Raw genomic sequence first — 21,551 nt, 5'->3', positions numbered from 1 at the left:
CGTACATTTCTTCAATTTCTTCGTCATCTGCAGAGCTAGTTGGCATATAAACTTGTACTACTGTAGTAGGTGTGGGCTTCGTATCTATCTTGGCCACAATATTGCGTTCACTATGCTGTTTGTAGTAGCTTACCCGCATTCCTATTTTCCTATTCATTATTAAACCTACTCCTGCATTACCCCTATTTGATTTTGTGTTTATAACCCTGTAGTCACCTGACCAAAAGTCAGGTTCCTCCTGCCACCGAACTTCACTATTTCCCACTATATGTAACTTTAACCTACCCATTTCACTTTTTAAATTTTCTAACCTACCTGCCTGATTAAGGGATCTGGCATTCCACACTCCGATCCGTAGAACACCAGTTTTCTTTCTCCTGATAACGACATCCTCTTGAGTAGTCCCCGCCCGGAGATCCGAATGGGCTACTATTTTACCCAAGAGGACGCCATCATCATTTAATCATACAGTATAGCTGCATGCCCTCGGGAAAAATTACGGCCATCGATTCCCCTTGCTTTCAGCTGTTCGCAGTACCAGCACAGCAAGGCCGTTTTTGTTATTGTTACAAGGCCAGATCAGTCAATCATCGAGACTGTTGCCCTTGCAACTACTGAGAAGGCTGCTGCCCCTCTTCAGGAACCACACGTTCGTCTAGCCTCTCAACAGATACCCCTCCATTGTGGTTGTACCTACGGTACAGCGATCTGTATTGCTGAGGCATGCAAGCCTCCTCACCAACGGCAAGGTCCATGGTTCATGGTAAGTTCATTAAAGAAGTGCCCATAATTTCCTGATATTTCATTACACAATTATTTTATGCCTCTAAGGGGACTCTACTCTTGGGAGGGTGCCTCAATTCACTTGTTAAAAATCAATCGTTCTTCTACATGTTCCCAGAGGAATTTGTACTTCAGTGAATCTTTATTCACACATTAAGGTGTTTATCTTTAATGACCACCTCTGTCCACTCTCATTCAAAGCTAGTTAGTGTATTATGATCTGACCAACAAATCATTACACAAAAACCTTATTCCTTGTCAAAAACCATGATCAGCACATTCTTTAGTAACACATTTAATTTTCTCACAGCACTGTTAGCATTTCATTCACTATGGCATTTCAAACATTGAAGTGAACACCAGTGGTTGAAGTCTGAGCTAGAATTATTTTTTTCTTTCCTCAGACGTTATGTCTGATGAAAATGGAAAGCGACGCAGACCTTGATCAATTGCGACTTCCTTTAAACTGTATGGTATATGTTACATTGCATTTAGGAACTTTCGGGTAATTGAACGTGTATCAATAATTACAGATTTCTGTAGTTTATATATATGTGTTTGGATGTAGCTGTATTGCTTTGGTGTACTGGTGGATATTGTGTGGTGTGACTCCTGTAGTTGATAGTATAATTGGTATAATGTCAATTTTATCCTGATATCACGTGTCTGACTTCCTCAGCCAGTTGGATGTATTTTTCCATTTTTTCCTCCTGTATATTTGTTCTATTGGGTGTGGATATTTCGATTAGTTGTGTTAATTTCTCCGTTTTATAAGGGAGTATGATGTCATGTTTGTTATGTAGTGGTGTTTTTATTTTATCTGTTATAGTTCTGTTCCAGTATACTTTGTATTCATCATTCTCTAGTACATTTTGTGGTGCATACTTGTCTGTGGAAACGTGTTTTGTTAGTCTATGTTGTATGGCAAGTTGTTGATGTATTATTTTTGCTACATCGTCATGTCTTCTGGGGCATTCTGTATTTGCTAGTATTGTACATCTGCTTGTGATGTGATCTACTGTCTATTTGTTGTTTGCAAAGCCTGCATTTATCTGGGATCTTTAATAATATGCTTACTGTAATATCTGGTGTTTATTGTTTGCTCCTGTATTGGAATCATGAATCATTCCGTCTCACTGTATATACTGCTTTTTCTTAGCCATGTGTTGGATGTGTGACTGTGTTAGATGATACGGGTGCTTGCCATGTAGTGTTTTCTTTTTCCAATTTACTTTCTTTGTATCTGTTGATATGTGATACAAAGGGTTGTAGAAGTAGTTATGAAATTGCAACTGTGTAGCCGATGTATTCATATGAGTGATTGCTTTGTGTTTTTGCTAGTTTCTGCTCATTCTATGATGAATTTTCTTAAATTGTCTACCTGTCAATGTAGGTTTTTTATGTCTATAAATCCCCTTCTTCCTTCCTTCCTGCTTAATGTGAATCTTTCTGATGCTGAATGTATGTGATGTATTTTGTATTTGTGGCATTGCTATCATGTAAGTGTATTGAGTGCTTCTAGGTCTGTGTTACTCCATTTCACTACTCCAAATGAGTAGGTCAGTATTGGTATAACATAGGCATTTACAGTTTGTCTTTTTTCTTGCTGTCAATTCTGTTTACAGTACTTAGGTTCGTCTTTGTTTATTTTTGTTTTCGTTTTTTAATGTTTGTATTATCTATTTCTATTTTTTGTCTGTATCCTAGATATTAATAGACATCTGTTTTTTCAATCGCTTCTATGCAGTTGCTGTGGTTATCCAATATGTAATCTTGTTTAGTGTGTTTTGCCTTGACTATGCTATTTTTCTTACATTTGTCTGTTCCAAAAGCCATATTTATATTATTGCTGAATTCTTCTGTTATATTTAGTAATTGGTTGAGTTGTTAATTTGTTGCTGCTAGTAGTTTTCCGATGTATAGCAAATGATTTTGTGGTGGTATGTTCCAGTAATATATCTATAATTTATATTAAAAACAAAGATTCCAAGACTTACCAAGCGGGAAAGCGCCGGCAAACAGGCACATGAACAAAACACACAAACACACACACAGAATTACTAGCTTTCGCAACCGATGGTTGCTTCTTCAGGAAGGAGAGGGAAAGACGAAAGGATGTGGGTTTTAAGGGAGAGGGTAAGGAGTCATTCCAATCCCGGGAGCGGAAAGACTTCCCTTAGGGGAAAAAATGGACAGGTGTACACGCACACGCACATATTTAAAGGCAAAGAGTAAGGGCAGAGATGTCAGTCGAGGCGAAAGTACAGAGGCAAAGAAGTTGTTGAAAGACAGGTGAGGTATGAGCGGCGGCAACTTGAAATTAGCGGAGGTTGAGGCCTGGCGGATATCGAGAAGAGAGGATATACTGAAGGGCGAGTTCCCATCTCCGGAGTTCGGATAGGTTGGTGTTGGTGGGAAGTATCCAGATAACTCAGACGGTGTAACACTGTGCCAAGATGTGCTGGCCGTGCACCAAGGCATGTTTAGCCACAGGGTGATCCTCATTACCAACAAACACTGTGTGCCTGTGTCCATTCATGCGAATGGACAGTTTGTTGCTGGTCATTCCCACATAGAAAGCGTCACAGTGCTGGCAGGTCAGTTGGTAAATCACGTGGGTGCTTTCACACGTGGCTCTCCCTTTGATCGTGTACACCTTCCGGGTTACAGGACTGGAGTAGGTGGTGGTGGGAGGGTGCATAGGACAGGTTTTACACCGGGGGCGGTTGCAAGGGTAGGAGCCAGAGGGTAGGGAAGGTGGTTTGGGGATTCCATAGGGATGAACCAAGAGGTTACGAAGGTTAGGTGGACGGCAGAAAGAGACTCTTGGTGGAGTGGGGAGGATTTCATGAAGGATGGATCTCATTTCGGGGCAGGATTTTAGGAAGTCGTTTCCCTGCTGGAGAGCCACATTGAAGGTCTGATCCAGTCCCGGGAAGTATTCTGTCGGAAGTGGGGCACTTTTGGGGTTCTTTGAGAGGTTCTGGGTTTGAGGGGATGAGGAAGTGGCTCTGGTTATCTGCTTCTGTACCAGATTGGGAGGGTAGTTGCGGGATGCGAAAGCTGTTTTCAGGTTGTTGGTGTAATGGTCGAGGGATTCAGGACTGGAGCAGATTCGTTTGCCACGAAGGCCTAGGCTGTAGGGAAGGGACCGTTTGATATGGAATGGGTGGCAGCTGTCATAATGGAGGTACTGTTGCTTGTTGGTGGGTTTGATGTGGACGGATGTGTGAAGCTGGCCATTGGACAGATGGAGGTCAACGTCTAGGAAAGTGGCATGGGATTTGGAGTAGGACCAGGTGAATCTGATGGAACCAAAGGAGTTGAGGTTGGAGAGGAAATTCTGGAGTAGTTCTTCACTGTGAGTCCAGATCATGAAGATGTCATCAATAAATCTGTACCAAACTTTGGGTTGGCAGGCCTGGGTAACCAAGAAGGCTTCCTCTAAGCGACCCATAAATAGGTCCATTTTTTCCCCTAAGGGAAGTCTTTCCGCTCCCGGGATTGGAATGACTCCTTACCCTCTCCCTTAAAACCCACATCCTTTCGTCTTTCCCTCTCCTTCCTGAAGAAGCAACCATCGGTTGCGAAAGCTAGTAATTCTGTGTGTGTGTTTGTGTGTTTTGTTCATGTGCCTGTTTGCCGGCGCTTTCCCGCTTGGTAAGTCTTGGAATCTTTGTTTTTAATATATTTTTCCCATGTGGAAGTTTCTATTTTATTTATATCTTTAATTTGTATTATTTAGAATGTTGGATAGTGGGTTCAGAGCAAGGCAGAATCAGAATGGACTTAATGACTCTCCTTGGTATATTCCACACTTAATCTTTATTGGCTGTAATGTGATATTTGAATTTGTTTGGATATCAATGGTGGTTTTCCAATTTTTTATTACTGTGTTTAGGAACACTATCAATTTAGGATCTACTTTGTATATTTCCAATATTTGTAGTAACAATGAGTGGGGTACTCTATCTAAAGCTTTTCGATAATCAATGTATGCTTAGTGTAGCGACCTTTGTTTAGTTTTAGCTTGATATGTCACCTCTGCATCTATTATCAGTTGCTCTTTACATCCTCGTGCTCCTTTGCAGCAACCTTTTTGTTCTTCATTTATAATTTTGTTCTGTGTTATGTGTCAATTTCTGTGTAATATCTGAAGTTAATATTTTGTATATTGTTGGTAGGCATGTTCTGGAGTGATATTTTGCCGGGTCTGCTTGATCTTGAGGTTTCAGATAAGTTATTACTTGTGGAAGTGTATCAAGGACTGTGTATGGATCTGCAATGTGACTGTGGGACAGTAGGCCCACCCAGAAAATAATTGGAGTAACTTTTACACAGCAAGTACTGTGGGGGCACCACTCTGAACACAAGAAGTAGGGTGAGAAACTGCTCCAGACAATTGTGGAGCTGGGTCAAGAGACCCCATTCATGGAGAGTAATGAGTATGTGGTGATGTGTGGTGTCACGAGCACTACACAAGTTGAAGACCATCACAGTGTGTTGACAGTGGGCAAAAGCTGACAATAGCAGACTCCAGGCAGATCAAATGGTCAGTATTAGTGCGGCCTTGGCAAAAACCACCCACAGATGAAGTGGAAAGATCCCGAGGCTCACTGTATCAACACAGTTATTGTCTCGCATATGTTTGAGCAACTTTAAGAGAATATTAGTGAGGCTAACCGAGTGACAGCTGTCAATCTCAAGGGGAGTTAACCAGTTTCAGTACTAGACTATCACATCCTCTCACTATTGAGATGAGAACTTGCCTTCAGTGCAGATATGGTTGAAAATGTCAAGTATGTGATGTTGGTAATCTACTGCCAAGTGTTTTAGCATGGTCCTGGAGTCTTTTCAGGGCACAAAGCTGGGGCACTGAGGAATTCGAACTCACTGAATGAAAAACTAAGATTCCAGGTGACATGTATTAGACTGTAAATGAATTCTCTACACCTTCTGTTTGAGGACACTAAACAAAGGCTGATAATTCTCACATGGAAAGGCCGAAGTATGCTGAAAATGGAAATATTTTCCAAGGCATCTGGATGTAGACATCACCAGTAACAGAGATACCATGTACATTTTCAGGACACTGGTGCCCATAAGCATCCTATGGCTATCAGCCACTGACTGGCTGACATCCAGTTGCAGGTCAGCTTAGTCTTTAAGAGGAAGCATCCTGAAGGACACCTTCTTGATAAGGGATATTGGAGGATGGCATTACTTCTGCTGTGGTTGGGGACTGACATCCCTTAAGGATAGGGAGTGAACTCCGAAAGAGGATGTGGGGGAAGCAGCACCAACATTACTCCACTACCAGGGCTGTGGGTGTGGTGGTTATTTTAGGTGAGGGGCACCCAACATCAGGGTGATCAGTGTCCTGTTGAGAAGGCATAGGTTCAGATTAAGGCTGTCCAAACATGCAGAGCATGTTTCTAATATATTAAAGTGTGCCTCCTTCCCCACCAATTTAGAGATGAGGTCTGAATTCATAGGATGTCACCACATTTCTAACACTGGAATCGATATCAGCGAGACTGAGGGCAGCCATCACATCAGAAATTAAGACACACTGTCAAAATACGGTGAACTGAAAGTGGTACACCACAAACCTCAGTGTGGTTGATCCTCCCACCAAAAGAGGAAGCCACGTGCTATATCCAAAGCACAGCCTGGTAAGCAGAACCTCCTTCCAGTGCGAAAACTGACATGAAGCCCACCATGCCTGTGTGGTTGATTTGAACAACTGCAGTTCTGTCACCTTCAACCATTTAGTCTTAATGCATGATGCAGCTTTCAGAAAATGAGAAGACTGCACGCAACAGGATGGGACATTAATTGCCAACTCCATCTTGACATGCTACATTGGCCGCTCTGTTGGCCATATTTCCCAATATCGCTGCTTGATCAGTAGCCCACACAAGATCAACTTTTTACCACTGTGTTGGAGCCACTGTAGGGAGCTTAGATGCATTGAATCAACTGGTCTACTGGATACGTTTGGTGAAGCACTTTTAGTGCTTAAGAGTGAACACAAAAGAAACCTTGTACTATGATGTCTGAATCACCTGTAATGCCACGTAACCCTACTTCATAATTTGCAAATTATTACAGAAGATTTACTTTTTTAACTGTCAGGGAAAACAGTGGATCAATTGAGGACATTCACTTGCTCGGATCCATCAGTGTAGACAGTGATACAATTGTGGTACATACTTTAAACACAAAAAAATGTTGTAAAAATGTAATCAAAAGTTGAAGTCAGATACAGAGCCTCGACTGCCAGCGGCACATATCCGGAGTGGCTTGCTCATATGGGGCCATTCCCATAAGAGATATTCAGAATTTGGCTGGACTATGGCACTAAATGCCTGTGATTGAGGTGATGCTGAGATTGTCAGTGCCTGCCAAGCCAGAAGGATATGTAGCCAAATCTAGAGTGCAGTCTGCACTGGGCTGGTCCAGAAGGACCCAGTCAATATTCCAATGACCTCATGGTGGACAGCATCTAACATTTTCATATAGGAAGTAAGGACTGATCCGAAGAGAATGCTGCCCTAATCTAAACATGATCAAACAAGTACCCTAGGAGGGATCTGCCAGCTCTCTGTGCTTTTCCTCTAAGTCATTTCAAAATATTTAATGAAGGGATTGGATTTTGTTCATATGTCTTTCAGGTATGGAAGCCAAGTCAGAAACTGAAAAGTGGACCATTCCCTGAAAACGGTAACGTCGTTCAAAAATAGCTCGTCAATTGTACAGCAACCAATATGCCCTCTGAATCACCATCTGCCTTCATGGTCTTCTTTCAACCATTATCTGAGTTTGGAGACAGATTCCCACTGGCAAGTGGCCACTAGAATGTGTATCTAGCCACTTCCCACTGAACTCAGTTTGCAATAGCTGTAAAGTGAAAACTGAAGGTCAGTGGCTATGAAAGACCTTGTAGCTGTGGGAAAGTGTCATCTGACAAGAGTTCAAAAGAAACACTCTCATAATTGACATATCACTATAATTTGACCCCTGAAGTAAGTGCTAGCTGTTGTCTTGCCTCTCAGCATTGTAGTATATCTTTGCTTCAGAAGAGACCGTTGGGGGCTATGTGGCCACCAGTAGCAGAAACTAAGTCCTTTTATGTGAAAATCTTCCGCCACAGTACCAGGCATTCCGAATGGGCTCTTCCCGTGGACACCACCCAGCTATAGCTATAGCTATAGTTACCTGGCCAATGAACAGTGGCCATGAGTCTCTGTGCCCCAGTCACAACGGGCACATACTCTTTGGCTTGGATGAGGTGTTTCTAGCTCTGGCACCAGCAGTGCAATCCCTGCATGGTCAGAGCACTACACCACCATGCATGTACTTTCACAAGCCCATACCTCCTCCCCCCACCCCACCTACCCACACCATCCCTCCTCCCCACCCCACCTACCCACAAATGAGTGACTACCATCCTGAATTTTGGCCATAGTATCATAGCAGGATAGAATATAGCAGTGAGAGAAAGGAACAAAGGTGGTGTATACACTGCACTGGGTGACCTGCCCTGAATGACCCCTTTTCTGTATTATTCAGAGGAGTAGCAGCCCGTCAATCTCAAAAGACCATAAAACCATGAATAATAAGTTGAAGGCCAGAAAATAAGTGTCTAGAACACTAACAAGTTCAAAGCATAACTGCCACTAGGAGGACCATCCCATGGGAATAGGAGAAAGACTTTCAGCACAGAAAGTGAAGTAGTTCTGCAAAGGGCTTGGGTCCCATGGTGACACAGCATGTACCGTCAAAGAGATTTAAGTGCTTTATGTATTGCTTATTTTCAGTGAGATTGCTCTTTATGAAAATATAATAGTTATCCTTTGATGGTATGAGGGACTGAATCAGTAATTGCACAACAGATAATTTGCCTGTGTTCCATTTATGATATTAAATATTTTTCTCCGAGTTATTACAACCAAATTGAAGCCTGTATATAAATTCACATTATTTGTAAGTGAGAAATTGAATTTTGTTAAAATATTGGCATCACTGACTTATCAATAGTCAATTCTCCATTCCCCACTTGATTAACTTTGAATCCATGAATCATGTGACGCTTCAGGAATACAACTATGCAATCACCAACATTAAGTAGTTTCACTTACCAAGAAATGTTTCCACTAGTCTTGAAGCCATTTTCCTGTGATGTGGCAGGAAAGGAGAGAAGTTCTCTCTACGGCTAAGTGTCATTGGATATGAAAGATCAGGCAAGGTGATTGGCTTAACATCAATTTCCATTCTATTTTGAACTCCACCCCATCTGTCTGTAATTTCTGAAACTATTGACTGGTAACGAGGTGTCTGGAAAGAAGGACAAATTTTAGAAAATTCTGCATAGAAATTTTTATTTGCATTCTTTAATGGTGAGTTAAGGAAATAACATTTGTTAAAAATATTACATTCTTAAAACAGCCCCAATACAATTTATAAACAGTAACATGTTAACTTTTTCAGGAAAGTTACGTATTGTTACTCATTTGTAATGAGCATCTTCCCAACCTTTCTGTAAGTTTGATAACTATTTGACCAAGTTAAACTGACTTGTCTCTACAAAGACCATTCATGAATAAATTTTATGTACTTTTTGATGCTGTTTGAGACAAATATTTATGTTGAGGTTAAAAGGTTTACCACATATTTCACTTACTCTGTAAATTTCAAGGAAGGAATTTCAGAAATGTTTAATGTGTGAGGTAGTACAACAATCTAAACATCCAGGCATGTTAGTTGCCTTGGAATGACCACCTTAATCCCATAACTCTTCTCCTGTAGCTGGCATTCAACACCAAATTATTCAAAATATACATAAATGGCTTGGTGGATGACATTGGATGTTCACCGAGGCTTTTTGCAGATGCTGTGGTGTATCTAGAGGTAACAATGTAAAATTGCACTAAAATGCAAGAGGATCTGCAGCGAACTGACGCATGGTGCAGGGAATGGCAATTGAATCTCAATGTAGACAAGTGTAATGTGCTGCGAGTACATAGAAAGATAGATCCCTTATCATTTAGCAGGTCAGCAACTGGAAGCAGTTAATTCCATAAATTATCTGGGAGTACACCTTAGGAGTGATTGAAAATGGAATGATCATATGAAGTTGATCATCTGTAAAGCTGATGCCATACTGAGATTCATTGGAAGAATCCTAAGGAAATGCAATCCGAAAACAAAGGAAGTAGGTTACAGTACGCTTGTTCGCCCACTGCCTGAATACTGCTCAGCAGTGTGGGATCCGTACCAAATAGGGTTGATAGAAGAGAGAGAAGATACAATGGAGAGCAGCACGCTTCGTTATAGGATCATTTAGTAATAGTGAAAGTGTTACGGAGATGATAGATAAACTCCAGTGGAAGACTCTGCAGGATAGATGCTCAGTAGCTTGGTACAGGCTTTTGTTAAAGTTTCGAGAACATACCTTCACCCAGGAGTCAAGCAGTCTATTGCTCCCTCCTACGTTTATCTCGCGAAGAGAGAATACTTGAGCCCTTATCAGAAAATGCATGATAATTATGTGCAACCTTTTCCCCATATGAAAACCATGAATGTTCAATTACCATTCACTGTACCTTACTGTTACTTTCAGCTTGTCATTGCATGTATGCTTACTCTTCCATACCTTTTCTTCCATTGTGCTGCCTTGCCTACTATTTATTCTTACTCTTCCATACCTTTTCTTCCATTGTGCTGCCTTGCCTACTATTTATTCTGTATCAATTTTTCTTCCTCCAGTCTGCTTATTTCACACCGATCGCTAGTTCGTTTTGGCTAAAATTAAACAATGGAAAATTTAAGACTTAACGTGACAATACTACGGAAAGGAATTTTGCTTCTCACCATACAGCAGAGATGCTATGCTGTGCCACAGATAGGTACAACAGGAACACCTTCACAATGTAAGAATTTGGCCATCAACGCTTTTGTCGAAAATAGATTACACACACAGTCTCTGGCAGCTGAAGTCACACTGCAAGCAACAGCAGCAGTGCATGATAGGAGTGGCAACTGGGTGGGTGTAATTGGGAGGCTGGGGCAGGGAGGAGAGAGGAATAGCAAGGTAGGGGTGGGGGCTGAGAAGCACTGCTGGGGAGAACACAAGGATGAGGTGAAGAGAGGATAGGGCAGCTAGGAGCAGTGGATGGAGGTCCAAGGAGAGGTGGGAGGGGGTGCATAAAGGAGACAAAGACGGTGTGTTGGTAGAATGAGAGCTGTGCTGGAATGGGAACAGGAAATTAGTGAGAAAAGTTACTAACAAAGGTTGAGGCCAGGAGTGTTATGGGAATGTACAGTTAAAAAAATTAGTATTTTGCAGTCAACCATTCCCTGTGCTTTGTTAAGTCCCATTCCACTTCTAACTGCAGTTTCTCAATACTGCCTGCAAAAGATATCTAACTGATAATTGATTGTCATACCAATAAATTACATGTAATTACAGATTTTTTGTTTTTGGTACGAAATTTATCACTTACCAAGTACTCAGGTGGAAGTTTGAACACTATTTTGTTCTCTTCTCCTTTTGGTAAAAATAGTGGTTCTGCAACTCTGTCAAACAGGTAAAGCACATTTCTATGGTTGTTGAAGGCAATCGATCGTGAAGCTGCTGTGATATTGAGCCGTTGTGCCTGAAAATTTGATCAATGACCAGCATTAATAGTATCATGAATTTACTGTCCAATTTTACATTATATAACTACGTCATTACATTAATAGTACACTACACTTTACCTAACATCTTTGCAGTCATATCTATACAACCAAAATGAAGAACTCTTACCCCATATCTACACAAGATAAGGCTAAAGTTTACTTCTCCTGGCTGTTTGAGTACACTCACAGTATGCACACTGGCCAGAATATTAGTAAATATTGTAGGTATGTTCCAGTTGAGGTTCCTAACCTTTATATGAATCTAGAAGTTCTGTAACTATCAGTGAAGGGATGTCTCCAAACAAGGCTAGAGACCCAGAACAATGGTCAGATGTAAGTACTTGTTTGCTTTGTGGAGAAATTCTTCGAAACAATTCAGCGCACAAAGTATCCAGTGCTGTCCATCCAAGTCCTGCAGACCATATTCAATTTCTATACACTCCTATACGCAATTCTGGATAGGTAAATATCATTCACTTTTCCAGTCTTCACTAAGCAAGCCGTAATTTGCAAATGGTTCTCACTTTAGAAGTCCATGTCTCAGCCCCAAATCAGAACTGTTTATACATGCTTCTGAAAATGTTTGTTTACAATTAGCGTTCCCAGGCCATATTTACTGTATTTTCCTAACCAACTAGTTCAGAAACTTAATTGAAAATGTGTTATTTCTTTTCAGTATTCCACTTCACACTTTCACATAGCAATTTTGAATTTTACTCTTTCTCTACTAATCAGAACTTTGCAACTTTCCATCTTTATCATTTACCACACATCTTAATCATTTACCACATGGCAGAACAAACATGTTCACAAGACTTCCTAATACATTGTTCAAGAAAGCCGAATCTAGGTTCTAGTTTGAGTTTCACTCTCAGCCTTGACACAGACCACACACATTAATATTGAGCTTGTGAAGGTAAGTAGTTAATTCTATAACATCTTAATTAAGCATGTAAGGAAGCTAGAGGGTTTTATATTATCTATTGGAGGTATCACTCCTATTAAAAAAATACATTCAGTAGCTCCATATCGACTTGAGGAATTGAAGGTTTTAAGGTCTTATTTCCTTTCAAATAGTGTAACGTGTTATATATTGCACATACACTATCGTAGGCCTAATTTTTGAGGTATACCAGATTAGATTCTTAACATTAGTTTAAGTACATTACTACATTAACAGTATAACAGTATATTTGTGTTCCACATAACTTTAGTGACTTGTGATCTGTAATAGAAATATTACTGTTATTACCTACATAAATTTTGTAAAAAAACATTGTTAACAGCCACAAGCAAGAAGTGTTTGATCTGCCATAGGGAAGTTAGTTCTGGGGTTCTTTGCAGCTGTTGTGACAGATGGTTGCAATATGAGGAATGTAGTGGTATGGTAATTGGGGAAGTAAATGGGTCTCTTCTATAGTATTGCAGAGGATGTTCAAGGGATAGGAAAACAACTGAACAGGAAGAGAAGATTAGAGCCCTTAAGGCTGAACTGGATAGTGTTAGGGAGGAACTGACAAGGTTAAGAGGGGGGGAGGGAGGGTGAAGACAGGTGAGAAGTGGTAGCAAGGAACAGGGACCACAGAAAGAACAGTATCTGACTGTTTCACCACCGGCACACTCAATACATTTGCCTTACTATCTCAGTCAATTAAGAAAGAGGCACTAGTAGATTTAAGTGTACTCAGCACTCTTCAGACTTTCACTAGGAATCCAACTGTCTCAAAGGAAAATGTGGAAGAAATGTTTTGTTATGTAGTACCCATGGAAGAAGTGTGGGCCAGATCCTGATGGAAAAATTAGGTGACAGGTACCTGGTCACTAGTTTTTTCAAGCCCAGTGCATGTCTTAGCCAAATGATAGAGGATGTATTGTGCCATCATTTTATAAAGCACAATCTGTTTTTGGGTGGGGTGGGAAACAGTATTTATAGGGATCAGGGATACAATATTTAGTGTGACCTGGTAAAAATAGCATCTGCAAACAAACACAAATATTGATTTGGTTCTTGCTTTTATGTGGTATGATCGACACCCATTCAACAGCTCTCTCAAGAGAGATCTTTAACTAAGTAATTGTACTTTTGTAATTGTAGAAGTGTAAAGGTTTCCATTCAATCTGTATATTGAGCAAAAGTAAAGGAAACGAAAGAAAAGATCAGAGTAGGCATTAAAAGCCATGGAAGGAGGATATAAGATGAGAATCATCAAAAGCAAAACAAGGATAATGGAATGTAGTCCAAGTCAGGTGATGCTTAGGGAATTAGATTAGGAAATGAGACACTTCGAGTAGTAAAGGAATTTTCTATCTGGGGAGCAAAATACCTGATGATGGTTGAAGTAGAGAAGATATAAAATGTAAACTGGCAATGGCAAGGAAAGCGTTTCTGAAGAAGAGAAATTTGTTAACATTGAGTATAGATTCAAATGTTAGAGAGTCATTTCTAAGAGCATATGTATGGAATTTAGCCATGTATGGAAGTGGAACATGGACAACAACTAGTTTGGAGAAGAAGAGAATAGAAGCTTTCGATATGTGGTGCTACAGAAGAATGCTGAAGATTGGATGGGTAGATCATAACTAATGAGGTGGTATAGAATGGAATTGGAGAGAAAAGAAGTTTGTGGCACAACTTGACTAGAAGAATGGATCAGTTGGTAGGACATGTTCTGAGGCATCAAGGGATCACAAATTTAGTACTGAAGGGCAGCGTGGAGGGTGAAAATCGTAGAGGGAGACTAAGTGTCAGACAAAACAGAACCCACAAGCACCCTGAAAACTATCTTTTAAAAATGCCTGAAGGAAACGGCAGGCAGCTATGGAAGCCCCACGTGTAGAGAGTACGGAGGATGCCAGTTCTCCAGCAGGTGTCTTAGACCTTCTCCAAATGGCCAGTGTGCGATTTCCGCAGGAAACTATTCACGACATGGGTGGACAAAGTAACGAGATGGTCAACTGCAGAATGCTGCACTCTAAATCCACTTTATGCATTCGTTAGTAAATGTCGAGACTCAAGCCACCACATCAGTCGGGCATGAATCATACATTCCATCACCTTGCAAATGCAGCTGGTAAGAGAGATGGGGAATTAGCTATAAGGCAAGTTTTCGTCCTTACCAGGCTTAGGTATGGTTATGACTGGATTCACGCCAACATCCGGAAAATGTGCCCTCTGCCCAGATGCAGTTTTACATGTTAAGCAGAAAGTGCTTGCCTGCAAGAGAGAGGCACTGCAACATCTGAATGTTGATGGCGTCCAGCCCTGGGGCGAAGGATCGGGGTGAACAGAAGCATGCTTGAGCTCCCTTGTAAAGGTGGCATCAAAACATTCGCGATTCTGAGAAGGGAAGGGTATCGCCCAAGCCTCCTCTGCTTGTTCCTGATGGAGCAAGGCAGGGTGATAGTGGGATGAGCTCGAAAGTTACAGCAAGAATTAAGTGTACTGAAATTAAGGATGGGACATGTGTGAATTTATTTGCACTCCAGTTCCATGTATATCATACGTTAGCCATCACTTAATGAAATACAGAAAAATTGCTAAAATCGCGTTCAGTACTGTTTACATACTTTGATCTGCTTTATAAGGCAGCTTACAAAACTGCCAGTGATAAATTAGAGGGCTTGAGTTGCACTCTTACACAAGAAAAATTACTAAGGAAAGAAGAATTAAGGAAACTGCTCAGATTCAGAAGCTGATGACACATACATGAACAACAATGGGCTAAGCTGTGACAGTCTTGTGCACCCAGAGGTAAGGAAGATTGGTAAAAATTTATAAAACACTTATCTACTTTTAATGCTTGCAATTTATGCACAAATTATGGTAAGTAGCAGAGAGGAGTAAGTGGCACAACTGCACATTATTTATGCATGTAAACTAAGATTAATGAAGAAATATGGTCTCTCTCTCTCTCTCTCTCTCTCTCTCTCTCTCTCTCTCTCTCTCTCTCTCTCTCTCTCTCTCCATTTTTGTTAATACTGGAACACTATCACACTAAAATTCCGATTTCCATAAATCATGTTTCCCTATGGCATTCTTTTGTCAGGTGTGAATCAAACTATAACCATGTGATTTCTTTCTTTTTTTTATACAATAAATAGTTTACAACTGTAATTTATGAAATCTTACTGCTATATAATTAGCATGCTTCTGAAAGATTTAAATTTTCTGCTTCTACTACATCTTTCAACTTTATTTTAATAAACAGCTTCGTGTGTGTTTACAATAATGTAAACCTATATGCAATATATTTGGAGATCACCCACTATGTATATTGGGCTTTCCATAAAATATCCTTAAGTTAGAATTTACCGACAACATCCTAGATTTAATTTTGCTTTTTTATGTGAGTGCTACTGCGACTACCAGTTTCCTGCCACTATGATGTAAGTGCACACATGAGAAAGGCTTCATTGATGTTTACTTCGGCCAAAACTTGACAGAAGCCTGAAGCTTCACTGGCTTTGCAACTTACGCATATTTGTTGTAGGGAAGGGGTACTAAAATGTGCCAGCGAAGAGTTAACTGTACTATTACTGATATTCATCTTGTTGGATGACGGGAGTGAATCCCAGACCAAGTGACGTGACTGTGCAAATTTGGAAACACGCTAAATCAGTTTCTGCACACCATTAAGTATACTAGCCATCAAGGATGGGATTTCCTATAATTGTTTTCTTGTCACCAGAATGTCGACTTACCTGCAGTTCATTGTGCATTTTTCTCTTAGTGTAACAGTACAAGAGATATGAACATGACGCATCTACTGCAAAAATGTGGTCTACAGGCAAATAAATCTAAACTGGCATTCTTCAGTGAAGCCAACCGAGTTTTTGGTTTTAATAACTTGTTATGCTTTATACGATGTATACGCCGTTTCGTCTAACGTCATTGTTATGTATTCCAGGTCTCATTTTCTCTGCAGACAATTATGTGCATATTTAGAGCCTATTGCCCGATATAAAACCAAACCGCCGATGTGATCCAGACATTAAACAAACGCTAGGATACTTCGCTCAGATAATCTAGAGCTACCGACGCCCTGCGGAAGGAAGAGATGGATATTCTTTATTTTTCAAGTGAAAGGGTAAATCGACATCTAAACTGTGCAACAATTTCATGAATGTGAGATCCACAGACTACATACAAAACGAGGAAAGTAATTTTACAATTGACGCTTATTTACCCGTAAGGTAAAGGCTGCTAAGCGAATCCGCCCTGGCGTACCGGCAACAAAAAGAAAGCGTCTGGCTGGACATCAGAGAACCTGTGTGATTCCCAAAAGAAATATGCATTTAATTTTTCCCCCTTTATGAACTGGTAGGAATAGGAGAGTCAATTTAGTAAGTAAATATAAATATGCAAATTTCTCAATTTTGATCAGTAAATAAATAAAAATTTAATTCTGATCGCTTAACAATGACTCATTGTTTCATGTCCATTCTCCCTATAACAAATCTGTGTCCTAGAACATTGGAAGCAAATATATTCACGGCACCAAGTTTTGCTGGAAGTTTTTTTTTTTATCAATTATGCTGTAAAACAATGCATCCGCGCCGTTGTGCAATTTCCGCTTGGTTTCCAGAAGCAAATTTCTTCAATTTTGTAGCTTCGATATACAGTTTTTGACTGAGATAGAAATAAGCATCACAAGGCAGGCACACAGGCATACAGTTTGGCGGTATTACCTTATGTGCTCAAGTCGCTTGACAATATACAAACATGCTGTTATATATGACGTTATTAGCTTGTCGACCGCTGGAATCCCGTATCAGATATATCTTGTTATCAGTAACTTATGATTTTTCTAACCTTCAAGTTACGTGTTTTGAACTGAAGTTTAAAATTTTAGGATTACGAATTACGTGTCGTGAACATTGAACTATACTGACGATTAAACCAATGACCATTATATTCCGAGGACGAATTTAATCAGTTTCTTATATGCCCAGGAAAATGTTAAGCAACAGTTTTCCAGACGATGTGATTGAGTATTGCGCCATGTGCAAATACGTTATTTTATGTGTACTACAAAGTGCGACAAGGGTTTGTTTCTCTTCCTTACGTGCGTAAAATGATAAGTCTTCGTAACAACCTTATTCGGACCGTTTTTCCCTACAATGAGACAGCATTTTAATTCCTTACCAATCCAAGTCTTGTCTAATTTGCCTACCTTATTCCTACTGCTTTCAACGCGGAAAAAATTACAATGAAAATTACAGAATGCACCTGAGAAATCTAGGTTCTCTGCTCCCCAGCCAGATGCATTGGTCTCTATGACAGAGGCTCTTTTTTTCTAACTGCGGTTACTTTATGTCCACACAAAAAGCGGTAGTTACATCCATCAATTTTCTGGAAAATTGGCGTTTGCTGATCCCATAAATGATGAACGCCCAGTTACCTGAAGATCTTTTCGACTGAGTCGATTGCGCGTCATAAATTTACGATTCGTTTTCTCAAAAATACCTTCGCGTCTAGATTTTAGTGAAGCGGCATGCCAAATGTGGGCCTTCCCCTTGTGTAAGTGTAGAACCGTTTGATTTGGTTAATGACAAGTCTCAGTTTTGAGGTAGTTATGAGCCTTTTATGTATCAATGTGGGCGAATATGAATTTGAACGGTCACAGTTTTAGTGAATGAGTAAAGGAAGTGCTTCCATTAACTGGAATTATACTAAGAAGCCAAAGCTTGTCAAAGAAATTGCTTGCAATACAGCCTACTTCATAGGTTTGCACTACAATATTGTGCAAAAGTCTTATTAGATTAAATCCAGCACACTAATTGTTTCAACCGTGGTAAGTTGAAGCACGGGTACTACGTCCGCAGTAGCAGAAACATTATCCCATGATGATGAATACGAAAATTCATAACAAGAACGGATTTTCACACCCGAATCTACGAATATTCTCCCTGCAGGGCCGTGATGATCTGCAAAATTTTACAGTAGTGTTGCCGCATTTTATCCATGGATGTAATGAAAACAGAAGACAGTTTTCTCAATGCGGCTGCTTGCCGAGTTCGTATTTACAGTACTAGCTACGAGTGAAAGCCGTTGCACAATTTTTACTGGAGTTAGAACATTTTCCACTTAGTCTTTCAGTTTAACGTGGAACCACTTTCTGCATTAACATCAGGTACACTCACATTTCAGTTCTCGGACAAAGTATTAATTTTAGTTCTCGCGTAACGGCAACGTCTGGACTCACCCCACCTTACGGTCCGCTGAGTATGACGCACTTGCAACCGCTGCGCCAACAGGTTTCTCGAGCCCTGTTTGATTTAGTGTTCAGTCTCATCACGTCGCATCAGAAATCCGTGATTTTCTTTGTTACGGTACTAAGGAAGAAATTTTCACATCTGAAACTTAAAGTTTTCCTGTCGCTTACACAGTTTTACAATAAAAGCCGATGCATTGTCAATCCTAATTTCAATGGAAGAAACTTCATCCTCCGAACAAATGACATCGAGGGCGGCTGCAATTAAGACGTTAATTTTGAACGCCAGACAACAATCGGCTCTAAGTACACTCAGTATGAAGGGACCCATACAAATAGCTATTTCTTCACACGTTTTACGTTATATTTATTCACACATTGAACAGAAAGTTACAACTATAAGGAAACATGCGTATGCAAAGGGTGATGATTCTTATTGCATCGTAACTAGGAAAGCTTACTTCCCTAAGCTGCCAAGATGAACGCTATAAGTTTTCCATGGATTACACCATAATGGCCAACTTCTTAACGTATCATCGCCTAATCCTTTCCTGCGTTGTTTAGGTTTTGTATGTTGTTGCTCTCTTCAGTCCTTGAGCCCATGCTACTCTACCCTATGCAAGCTCCATCTCGCAGTACCTACCGCAACCTACACCCTGCTAAATCTACTTAGTGTATTCATCTGTCTCCCTCTACGGTTTTTACCCTCCACGCTGCCCTCAAATGCTAAATTTGTGATCCGTTGATGCCTCAGGGCATGTCCTACCAACCGATCCCGTCTAGTCAAGTTGCGCCACAGACTTCTCTTCTCCCCAATCCTATTCAATACCTCATTAGTTATGTGATCTACCCATTAAATCTTCAGCATTCTTCTGTAGCACCACATTTCGAAAGTTTCTATTCTCTTCTTGTGCAAACTATTTATCGTCCATGTTTCACTTCCATACATGGCTACATTCCATACAAATACTTTCAGAAATGACTTCCTCACACATAAATCAATACTCGATGTTAAATTTCTCTTCAGAAACGCTTTCCTTGCCATTGCCAGTCTACATTTGATACCCTCTCTACTTCGACCATCACCAGTTATTTTGCTCCCCAAATAGCAAAACTCCTTTATCACTTTAAGTGTCTAATTTCCTAATCTCATTCCCTCAGCATCACCCGACTTAATACGACTACATACCATTATTCTCGTTTTGCTTTTGTTGATGTTCATCTTATACCCTCCTTTCAAGACACTGTCCATTCCATCCAACTGCGAACCTCAAAGTTTTTATTTCCTCTCCCTGGATTTTAATACCTACTCCAAATTTTTCTTTTGTTTCCTTTACAGCTTGCTCAATATAGAGATTGAGTAACATCGGGGGGAGGCTACAACCCTGTCTCACTCCCTTCCCAACCACTGCTTCCTTTTCATACCCCTCAACTCATAACGGCCATCTGGTTTTTGTACAAATTGTAAATAAGGTTTTGTACATGTAACGGTATTATTCCTGTAATACATCTAACGTATCAGATTGTTTAACGGAATGGTCTAAGATCAAATAAATAAATAACTACTCCTGCTACCGATCTTCCTGTTCACTGCCTTCCACAAGGGGAAACCTTTACTTTTGTACAGCATCAACAAACTCTTTGGATAGCCGATTTACAATATTTACTCGTGAAATAGCCACGTTTTACTTCATCTCAAAGAACTGCAAAGCACTGAACATTACTGAAGGAAAAAAAAAAAAAAAAAAAACTTTTGAGTATAAGAGGGATCGGAAATGGTCACATCAGATACGGCGTACAATTCACACATTCCGTTCCGACAAAACAAAGACACAACACACGACAACACTCCTGTATATACTAACCTGGACGTGTTGAATAGACAGGAGGACCACTAACGGCCACCACCAAACAAACGATTCCATGGTGCAAATACTCTGCGGCAGCCCCTACCGCGCCGTTTATATACGAGCAAGCTTTCCGGCGTCTCCAAAGCTCATTTGCGCGAAAGCAGTTCTAAGATTGTCTTTGAATGCACACAACGCTTACCCAACGCTCTCAGGAAACGAGAATTTCATATACATTCGCACTGTACGCGTCACTGCGATATCCGCTGCAGGGGGTATTTTCCGTTACACGATATCATTGCGTTCGTACCGGTTCGTCCAGTGACAGCGGCTCTACTTGATGCCCCAATATCTCTCAGTGGAAACCGGATACTGAAATTTGCACGTGTCACGACTCGGCGTGAAATGTTACTGTGATGTCTCATGTGGGTTAAAAAAATGGCACGAGAACTCATATTGCATCTTCATGCAATTCAGATTTCTCCCATTTATCGTTTAAGATTTTTTTCGTAGTTTTTGTTTTAATAAATGTCGATGTAACTTATCTTCGCAAGTGTGAAATACAGTAGAGTTATCCATTTTGAGCACGTTTTTCCCCTCGTGTACTGGCTATCGAAGTTTAAACGCAATTGTCATCGCCGTACAGTAATGCAGCATGCTTACACAGTTTCTGATCTACTGAACGCTAAGGTCATGTTTTCAGTAACTTAGTAGCTCACTAACTGAAGTACAGCTAAATACGGTAGTAAAATGTTTACAGAATCCCATAAAGTGGATAACTATTTTGATGTACTACAATGCTTCATTTATGTCATGTGTTCTATACAATCAATTATTAAATTTAACACACATTACATTATACAGGATGTTCCAGAAGTGAAGATCAACATTCAGGGATATGAGAGGAATGATCATTCGAAACAAAAAAGTTGAGTAAACATGGGCTATATAACGCATACCTTAAGAGCTATGAGCAATTTCTGATCTTTGATATTGTGAAACAATCTCTTCTACTGCAAGC

At 40.3% G+C, this 21,551-nt stretch overlaps 1 protein-coding gene across 4 annotated transcripts in view; it reads right to left on the bottom strand.

Annotated features, from left to right (window-relative positions):
- LOC126285354 (phenoloxidase 2-like) overlaps nt 1-21,551 on the bottom strand; it is a 92,521-nt gene that overhangs the window by 39,156 nt on the left and 31,814 nt on the right. For 3 of the 4 annotated variants that reach the window (XM_049984674.1, XM_049984672.1, XM_049984673.1), the window contains 2 exons: nt 11,292-11,444; nt 8,928-9,123 (listed from right to left, as the gene is read on the bottom strand). In XM_049984674.1, coding sequence (XP_049840631.1) covers nt 8,928-9,060 — 133 coding nt within the window. In that variant the 5' untranslated portion in view covers nt 9,061-9,123; nt 11,292-11,444. Of the gene's footprint in view, nt 1-8,927; nt 9,124-11,291; nt 11,445-20,548; nt 20,870-21,551 lie in introns of those variants that run through there. The other variant, XM_049984671.1, reaches the window with a different exon arrangement.

Source organism: Schistocerca gregaria, chromosome 8 (assembly GCF_023897955.1).
Source record: "Schistocerca gregaria isolate iqSchGreg1 chromosome 8, iqSchGreg1.2, whole genome shotgun sequence".
Lineage (NCBI taxonomy): Eukaryota > Metazoa > Arthropoda > Insecta > Orthoptera > Acrididae > Schistocerca > Schistocerca gregaria.
This window is presented reverse-complemented; position numbering and strand designations above follow the sequence as displayed.